At 38.5% G+C, this 10277-nt stretch overlaps 1 protein-coding gene and 1 long non-coding RNA gene across 2 annotated transcripts; both read left to right on the forward strand.

The window, feature by feature from the left end:
• The first annotated feature begins 611 nt into the window (after positions 1–611).
• Positions 612–3824, forward strand: LOC310730740. Its single transcript, XR_014534941.1, has 3 exons — positions 612–2631; positions 3365–3470; positions 3685–3824. It is a non-coding gene; the product is annotated as an uncharacterized lncRNA (long non-coding RNA).
• A 376-nt stretch (positions 3825–4200) lies between these two features.
• LOC310735208 (uncharacterized protein) lies at positions 4201–9759 on the forward strand (the record flags this gene model as incomplete). The annotated part of the gene is made up of 7 exons (XM_083557812.1): positions 4201–4212; positions 4854–4958; positions 5818–7792; positions 7893–7997; positions 8871–8957; positions 9066–9122; positions 9437–9759. 7 exons carry the CDS (start codon positions 4201–4203, stop codon positions 9661–9663), a joined length of 2568 nt encoding a protein of 855 aa, XP_083413938.1. The 3' UTR covers positions 9664–9759.
• Positions 9760–10277: the final 518 nt, after the last annotated feature.

Genomic DNA, 10277 nt, shown 5'->3' on the forward strand with positions numbered 1-10277 from the left:
TAGCTGTGTCTATCTGTCTGCCTAGCTGTGTCTGTCTATCTGTCTGACTAGGTGTGTTTGTCTATCTGTCTGCCTAGGTGTGTTTGTCTATCTGTCTGCCTAGCTGTGTCTATCTATCTGTCTGCCTAGCTGTGTCTGTCTGTCTATCTGCCTAGCTGTGTCTGTCTATCTGTTTGCCTATCTGCCTAGCTGTGTCTGTCTATCTGTTTGCCTATCTGCCTAGCTGTGTCTGTCTATCTGTCTGCCTAGCTGTGTCTGTCTGCCTAGCTGTGTCTGTCTGCCTAGCTGTGTCTATCTGTCTGCCTAGCTGTGTATGTCTATCTGACTGCCTAGCTGTGTATGTCTATCTGACTGCCTAGCTGTGTCTGTCTGCCTAGCTGTGTATATCTGTCTGCCTAGCTGTGTATGTCTATCTGTCTGCCTAGCTGTGTCTACCTGTCTGTCTTTTGTCAATGCATTGACACCATAGACCTAGACTCCCTTGTGTTCTTCCACTGGTAACTTTCGTGACGAGACCTAAAACCGATTTTTCTGGACATTTTTCTTTCTTTCTTTCTTTCTTTCTTTCTTTCTTTCTTTCTTTCTTTCTTTCTATCTATCTATCTATCTATCTATCTATCTATCTATCTATCTATCTATCTATCTATCTATCTATCTATCTATCTATCTATCTATTTCTGTTTCTCGTTTTTTTGAACAAGTTGCAAATGCTTTGGTACGTCCATGCAAATTATTATGTACAGTTCTCTGTTTCCTACATTATCAGTTGCTTATGTCATGTTGATCAAAATGTATTATAATGGGTCTCTGTTAAATAGTCTCACCCCCACAACATTTAGGCATTAGTTCATTGCATAAGTCTTTACATGCAAAATGGTTGAACAAGTTGTCATAATATGTGAAGCATATTTCTATACATTTCCATTAGACTTTTTTCTAAATCTGTCCTGAATTGGTAAAGGCCTGCAGAGGCTGTATAAGACACTCTAAAAAGATTCTTTCCATGCTGCATCGCGAGAGAAGAAATTCCTTGTGATGTGGATGAGAATTTGTGGCCCAACAGACAGGAATGTCAGGAGGTGTAGGAAGACTGCACTGTAATTCCTACAGCACCACATGTACAGTTTTCCCTAAAGAGATTGTCCTATGTTCACATTTCTAAAATCCTATGTCCTATGTTCACATTTGTAAACTACAATTTACAGTTGTCATCAAAACTTCCCTCCAGAGAACATCCCTCCAGAGTACACTGCATGACTAAGCAATTTGACTTGTCTTATCCGTACAAAAGGACATGGCACTGACATGTTTATTGACACAGATATTTACTTTTGAGAGATGATCTAGAGATTTTGTGCAAGAGATTGGCTTTTGCAGGTAATCCATTGTGTTTTGCTATTTGTACAAATTGTTTTGAGAAATGCATTTACTGTTTTGCAAATGATTCGAGAACTTTACTTGCTGGGGCACATGACTATTAACTAATTTAAAAATTTATTCAAAAGCCATAACCACATTGACATATTACTTAACAATTAGTTAATAGTCATGTGCCTCAACAAGTAAAGTCATAACGTAATGATACATTAGAAAAATCATTAACTAATGTTTAATTAAAGCAGACAACTGGAAGTTGAAATGCATGACTTTGACCCACTGTGGTAATTAACATATGAATTTACACTATTAGTTCATATAGTATGTTATTAAGGAATCAATACAATATTACACATTTAACCAATAACAATTTAATGATTACTTAATCTATTAATTATATAGGATGTTCATTAGTGCTGATGCAGTAATCATTAATTAATGGTTTAGTTCTTCATGAGTCATACATTAATTCATGATTATCTGTGCATTAGTTAAGCATCAATTAATGCATATTTTTGCACCCATATTGTAAAGTGTTACCATTTTTTTATTGGTCTTATGAAGTATTCTAATTTGTTGAGATGGTGAATGGGTGGGTTGTTGTTAAATGTGAGTCAAAATCATCACAATTAAAAGAACCATAGACTTAAAGTACCTCAGTCTAGGTGCATTGAATTTATTTAATACATGAGTTCCAAAATTTGAGTTGAATTAAACAAATGAACTTTCAATTTTTTTTTTACACAATTTACATTGATTGTTATATGTCCTTTATATATTTGATATTTGGATCTCATCACTTCTGTTTTGCATCAGACATAAAACATAATCAGCTTGCTCATGTCATGTAAGGGTCTAAACAAAACACTGCTGGCAACAGACTGTCTGTCAGAAGCCCAATGGAAGTTTCAAGAACTGTGTGTTCACCTGACATATTTAGTCCCCACCGTAACCAACCCCCTCCCCCCTTTCAGAAGGCTCAATGAGCCCAATGGAAGTTTCAAGAGTGTGTGTTCACCTGACATCTCAAGTCCCCATTTCGCAATTATTAAGATTAACATCACGCAGCTGCGGCCGCCATTTTAGTTTATAAAAAGTTTGCTCGGATGTGGAGAGACTAATTGGAGTGCAGAGACTAATTGGAGTGCAGAGACTAATTGGAGTGCAGACGCAGGAGCTTATTCACAGCCATTTTGAGATGACAACGACATGTGAAGATCATCATTCTAATGGACGCAACATGGAGAAAATAAGGTAAGACTGTTTGTTTTGCAACATAAATACCATGGTAAACTTCATTTTGGCTATTTATAGTAGTACTATGAGGAGGTATATCGTCAATTAAACCGATTGCTTTTAATTAAAAGGTGATTTAGCTGTAGGTAGCAAGGACAGATTTAGGCAGGCATAACTAACAAGCTTGTTGGTTTGCGTCTTAAATTAAGTTCGGTAAGAATTTGCTTGATTATATGATGTGCTTTATAGTTTAGACAGTAATGTACATCGTCTTCACATTAATACTTAATGGACATAGCTAGTCTAACGGCTTATTTGAGGGCATTAACCTAATGACACTTTTTCTGAACGTTAATTTTTACCTCAAAACAGATGGAAAATAATAAAAAACCGTGTCCTGTTCATAATTGAAAAGTTTAGGATTGGAGAGAGACGTTAATGATGTTGGTAATCACAAGTTCAGGCCTGCGCTACACTATCAGCACCTTATAGGAATAAGGGCTCATTAATTATTTCGTCAGTCGTCGTATTCGTGATCCAAAAGACAATAAAATCCCGTGTCGACAGAGTTCATATTTTCACTTAATTTGATAGCCATTTGCCGCATCTTGGTGAATGTCGCACCTGTTGTGTAATAGTGTGAGATTATGAGCTGGGACAGCGATGGCTTGCGGTTTGGACATTGTGTAAAAGCATGTGTACTGTTTGATGTATGTGTACAGTTACTGAGTTTATTACACCTTTCTAACAGACCAAATCAACCCAACAAAGGGATCAGCACGGAGACCAAAGACAGGTTTGAACGTCGCATCACAAGACTGAGAAACCATCATGATGAATGTGCCAGGAGACTGAAGGTAGGCCTATTTTCCTGTTGAAATTTCAAGCATGGAAATTGAAGTAGCCTAAATCACTGTACTCATTTAGTCTGTATAATATTGTAGTTAAATTGTTCTTGTATTCTGTTGAGTGTTTCCTAGAAATGAATAGAAATCTAGTGGATTATATGTACAAAAACATTGCCTGCATAAACTAAATATTAATATAAAATCAAATATTAACTTATTTCAGGCTAAGGAAAGTTCAGAGGAAACACCAAGTGTTGGCCCAATCATGCCTCACCAGACCCCAGACGATCAGGTCCAATCTCCCCTCAAGCAGGACATCCTTGCCTTACAGCTGATGTGCAGCAAACAATCCTCGGTAAGTTTGTGTACGTAAAAAAAAAAATTATATATATATATATATATATGAATTTGACAACACTATGTTAACCTGACCAGGAGGATTTTTATCTTGCATTTAGTTTTTTATATATATATATATGTATGTATGTTCAGATGTGGTCAGGTGTATTCATACTGTGCACTGTACTTACTTTGAACTTGCTGATTACAAAAATGTTTGCTTAAACTGAGCAACATTAGATAAAAACAAATTATAAAGTCATCTTAAATATCTAACTTTCAAAAAATAGAGTATCTGGTAAGGACATATTATATTAATAATGCAAGCAGTCAGTCAATTAAAGTTTTCATTGACTTAAGGAAATAACAGAATTAACCAATGACCTTCAACATAGGCTCAATGTTACAGGCAGTGAATTCTGTCACATACTTACATAATTACAGTGTAAAGTTGCACTTTATTATTATCTGGTTGCTTCCACGTTTTATTTTTCCTCTTTTTATTTTCCACTTGGAAATTTGGTTCAAATTTTGATGGGTAGCTGTTCATTCAAATGTCCAACATTGTTATGCAATTGTTACTTTTTGACATTGATTAAAAACTATGGACAAAGGCCCATTGTAACATCTTGATTAATCCCTCTGCTTTACTTAAATGTATCAGCTTAATTTATTTTAATAACACCTATGCGTACTTCACGGCCACTTCTTTTTTAGATTGCTCACACATCAGACTTACTGACTAATGATCTATGAAGATGTCTCCTTCCTCTTATGTCTTTATTTCTATTCTCTGTGAGCAGTTTTTGAGTCCAGTGTTGGTTAAGTTATAATGACCTTGTTACATTGTGATGCAATATATTATTCCATTTGGAAAGTTATTTTATTTACGCCACTACAGTTGCAGCTTGAAGTTGTGCTGGTATTAAAAAAATATATTTTGAAGGTAATAAAAAGGGTAGTAAAAGGTATTATATGTAATTTCTGTATACACCTTGCAGCCACTGTTGATCTGCGCATACATGTTTGATTTATATTCATCTCTTTTGCCAGGACCCAGACAGTGATGCAGAGACAGTAATTCTTGATTTGACCAGTTCTTCTCCATCACCAAGGGCCTGTGATGTCCCGGAGCTAAAGAGGACTGACAGTGTATTTGTAAGTAGTGCTGCAACAACAAATCGACGCGCACAGTTACAGCTCGTTCTGCCATTTGTTACGCTATTAGCTTTTATTAACGTTTTAATGGTGTATTTCGGATATATCAAGTATATATATAAAACCCCTTTAAACATTTCGCAATAGTGCTTTCTTCATTGAGTTGCTCGTATATCTTAAGCCGATGTGCAAACTGCCGCAAAAGAAACTTAAATGTGCAGTGTAACATCCTGAAGATCTTGAAATGAGCTAAAAATGAAAGTCAAAGAATGACGCTCATTCATTGCGTTTTACCATGTAATGCGTCTTTATTAAAATCAACAAATTAATGATTTATCTCTGATCCCCCTACAATTTTTGGAATGCTACTTTTTATTACTTTACCCCCCCCCCCCTAACCCTGACATAAAAATTGTCTTCCTGCAACATGACCGCGTGCAGTTAAATGGACTAAACAAGGTGTTGACGCAAATGACTTTGCCTCAATGATTGATTTTTTTTAATCTCGAGGAATCATTTCAGCCCTAGAATGGACGATACTCTTCTGTATTTGCAGTACACATGCCACAGTTCAGCTGTGCGCCGCAAATGCTGCCAGTCTGAAAGCACAATGGGCATGCGCTACTCCCGCTCTCCATACTGCTTGCTTGTACAGTTTTTTTTTAAGAATGTAGTAGTTACTACTAATTAAGGCCCCTATGTTTGTAAAAGTGAAGGTGGTACAAAGTGTTTTATTGTTTATAGGCTTATTTTATTTTAATCTTAGATATACTCTGAACTCCCATTCAACCCTGCATACAGAAATCCACTTTGATTATGGTGTAAAACTAAATCAATAAAATATTTTTTTTATTTACAGCTTACCAAAAAATCCTTGGGCATCATTTCCACTTCAGATGATACAGTTAGCAGCATTGACATCAGCGAAGATGATTACGTGCCTGAATCTGAGAGCAGTTCTGAAGAGAGCCTTCCACAGCCTTCGTCCAGTCCCTCATCTCCCAATGTGACATTAAACGGGAATGTTGGTACTTCCTCATCTTCCATGAATGAAGACAAGGAATGTTCTCCACTTGAAGATAAGGAGACAATGACTCATTCAGACAATGACTGCAGTCAAGAGGTTTCAGTGATGAAACTGAAAAAGACTGCAAAAGGCCAAAGAATGTTTAACAAAAAGCAGTATTGCTTTTACTGCTCCAAACCATTCTGCAAAATGGCAAGACACTTGGCTCAAGTTCATAAGAATGAGGTGGAGGTAGCAAAGGCTCTTTCTTTTCCAAAGAGTTCTAAAGAAAGGAGGATTAATTTGGATCTTTTGAGGAATAAAGGGAACCGTGCACACAACACACATGTTCTAAAAGCTGGCAAAGGAGTGTTGGTGCCACGGCAGCAAACCACAGCTAAACACGTGAATGTCAAGGACTACATGCACTGTTTAAATTGCCAAGGGCTGTTCAGACGAAAAGCACTTTGGAGGCATATGCAAAGGTGCAACCTGGCCAAGAAGTGCGAGGTCACAAAACAAGGTAGATCCAGAGTTCAAGCACTCTGTGCTTACGCACAGCCTGTTCCTGAAGGAGTAACAAAAAAATTATGGAAACTGATCAGCGACATGAAGCAAGATGAAGTAACGCAGGCGGTTAAAAGTGATCCATGTATCATCAAATTTGGAGAACACTTGTGCAACAAAATGGGGAGCGACAAAACCAAGCACGAATACATCAGAACTAAAATGCGTGAGGCTGGAAGGCTGTTGGTGTGTGCTAGGAAATTGGGACATCTACAGAGTATTAAAGACTTTTTCATACCTGCAAACTTCTATCATGTTATCAAGGCTGTTAAAGATACCTCAGGATTCCGAGATGAAGATGAGGTCTTCACAGTTCCATCTTTGGCATTAAAACTGGGCCACAACATTAAAAAAATGTCGGATATTGCAGAATGTGAAGCAATGATCGCAGGAGAGGAAAATGATGTCCAACATGTAAAAATGTTTAAGCAAATGTATGCCACAAAATGGAATGAATGTGTGTCAGCCTCAGCCTTGAAGACGCTTCATGAAGCGAAATGGAACTCTCCAGAACTTCTCCCTTTTACTGAGGATGTTAAAAAAATGCACATGCATCTCAGCAATCAAACTAATCTGTACCAAGCAAAACTCAAACTTGAGAAAAGTCAGAAGAACTGGTCAAATCTTGCCCAAATAACTTTGTGTGAAGTAATTCTGTTCAATCGCAGGAGAGCAGGAGAAGTTTCGAAAATGAGGTTGAATTCGTATCTTCTCCGAAACACATCTGTTTTACATTCCGATGTCGCTGATGCTTTATCTGAAGTTGAGCAGAAGCTCTGTCAGCATTTCCAACGCATCGAAATTAGAGGCAAGCGAGACCGAAAGGTGCCAATACTCCTGACCCCAAGTATGATGGACTCCATGGAGCTACTTGTAAAGAATCGTCAAACATGTGGTGTACTGGATGAAAATTATTTTTTTTTTGCAAAGCCCATGACTGAGAACTCATTCTACCATGGCACAGAATGCATTAGGAAGGTTGCTCACCAGTGTGGAGCCAAACATCCAAAGAATCTGTCATCCACAAAGCTGCGAAAACATATTGCGACTTTATCTAAAGTGCTTAATCTGACAGATACTGAGATGGACCAGTTAGCAGATTTTCTGGGACATGATATAAGAGTCCATAGAAAGTTTTACCGGTTGCCTGAAGGGACGTTACAGTTGGCAAAGATCAGCAAGGTGCTGATGGCCCTTGAACAGGGCAGAGTATCAGAATTCAAGGGGAAAAACCTTGATGAAATTCACCTTGAGCCTTATGGTAAGCTCTTATATGTATTATATATTGAAATTTAGTTCAGTTACAAGAAACTCTACATGGTGCATGACGACAAATGTTTTTTTTACACGCATTTCTGCAGAGAAAGTGAACGTAGGTAGTGATAGTGATGTGTCTGAAAGTGAGGATGAAGAGAGTGAGATGCCCCAGCCGAAAAAGCGATGTCACTCCTCTTCAGCATCTACAGGTATGGTCTGATGTGAATTCCTGGGGGATAAAGAATTCCTTATCAATGATGATAAGGAATTTTTATTATCAATGAAAAAGAATGATCGAAGATATTGATTTTGCTAGTTGTATTATAAAAATTTGTATGGCTGTCCCTGATAAAACAGGTTTGCAGCCCTCTGACTTACTATAAGCAGGTAAGGATCTTGAACTCCTTCTCACTCAAGCTGTTCCACTGAATGCCTACTGGTCACGCCTCTGCACATCTCTGACCACTGTTTCATTCAGTTAATTTCATTCTCTGTTACACCACTACTGGTACCACTATTTCTACTGCAACCTGTTTCCCACCCACTTCTCATTGGTCACCTTAACTCTACATCGACACATTTTCCTCACTGGAGGTCAATGATGCCATAGAGTCTCTCTGCTCTACACTAAGCTCATGTCTGGACAGGCTGTGTCCTCTATCCATCAAACATGCATACTGATCTCAAACCTTCTTTCAGTCCTGCTGGGTTAAGAAAATATTGGCGGATTTCACTTTTCCCATTTTTATCTGAGGCTATGAAAAAAGCAGTTTTCAAACAGGTCTCTGAATTCCTCTTACAGAGTGACAACCTGAATCCAAATCAGTTGTGAGAAACCTGGGTGTCATGACTCATGACTGACTGACCAGTTGTCTTTCTCAGACCACGTCAATATGCTGCCCAATTCAGACCATGGCCATCGCTATCTCTGCCTTTGACTGTTTATATAAACGATACAATATGAGAATAGATTGGTCTGGCCTTATCTTGCCTAGAACAACCTGTATTTCATATGTATTTTTTTAATTGCTTGCTTTTGGTTATGGTGTACGGTGAAAGCCTTTTTATTTTCTGTCCTTCAGACGAATCTTCGGTTGGCAGCAAGTCTTCGAGGGAGAGTGACATGCCTCAGCCAAAGAAGCGACGTCATTCCCCTTCAAAAGCTACAGGTAAAGTCAAACCTGTCCTCTGAGGATGATCTTGAACAGTCATCATTATTGATGCATTTGCTTACAGTGCCCCAAAATGTTGAAGTGTTTATTTGCTTTATCTTCCAGAAGAACTTTCATTTGGCGACAAGTCGGTAAAGGAGAAGGAGTTGCCTTCAAAGTCAGGTAAAGAGTCAGGACCGCACCGCTCAGAACTGAGTTGCCTAGTTAGTTATTGCGACTTTACATTAAAGTGGTCTCTAATAAGACTTTAAATGTACAGTATTTCTGAAAGTGACATATGGCGACCTAGCCAGCAGCTGCATTGAATGGAGTCTAGTTTCCTGCTGATGTACTGAATATTAAAGTATTCTAGGCCTCAGTAGTAATGGTCTGGTACTACTTGGTATTGGTTGCTGGTGTACTCTACACTCAGCTTTTTAAAGTGAGGTGAAAGATTGTCTCTTTGAAAGTTGAGGTAAAATTATTTACATTTTTAGGTGTGTCAAAAAACCAAAAGAGGAAATGGACTGAAGATGAGGTGAAGGCAGTGGAGAACAAACTTCTACATTTCATCACATCTGGCAGGGTACCAGGGAAAAGAGAGTGTGAAGACTGCATCAGGTCAGCTCCGGTATTGCTCCAGAATAGAACCTGGGAAGCCGTGAAATTTTACATAAAGAACCGAATCACAGCACTCAAGAGGGAGTGTGAGAAAAGAAAATAAAGGTGTTCATGGAAAAGTTTGGCACTCCTTGTTCACATTTGTCCATCCACACCCATGTTTCACCTTTGCTATGACAAATAAAGTTGTCAGAACGAACTTTGCCAAAGAATCATTTATTTGAATACAATTTATTTAAATTGTATTGTATTTGCAGTACAGTTGTGTTTAGAGGTAGCAGGGAGCACCTGCTGACCTGTGTTTAAATGCTGATTTAAAAAGTTTGAGGTGAGGTCCCCATTGGTAACCTTTTAAACACGCACAGTGACGTCAATAATTAGCATATCAAAACATTACATCACAGGTCCCCAGGAGGGTCTTCAACCTGACTGGGTCCCCAGCAGTAAGTAAAATGTCAGGTCAGTCTTCTGGGGGTCGGACTCAAGTTTACAAGTGATGGCCGTTATAACAGCTGTAAACTGACTGTGGATCAGTTTCTGCCTTGTCTGTAGACCACTCACAAAGGGTGGTTCCCACCAGGCTGCATTTTGTCATGTGTCCCCACCCAGTAGCAAAAACAGGTATGTGTGTGTGTGTGTGTGTGTGTGTGTGTGTGTGTGTGTGTGTGTGTGTGTGTGTGTGTGTGTGAGAGAGAGTGTGTTGGGGGGGGGGGTATA

Source organism: Silurus aristotelis (genome assembly GCF_946808225.1).
Source record: "Silurus aristotelis genome assembly, chromosome: 1".
NCBI lineage: Eukaryota > Metazoa > Chordata > Actinopteri > Siluriformes > Siluridae > Silurus > Silurus aristotelis.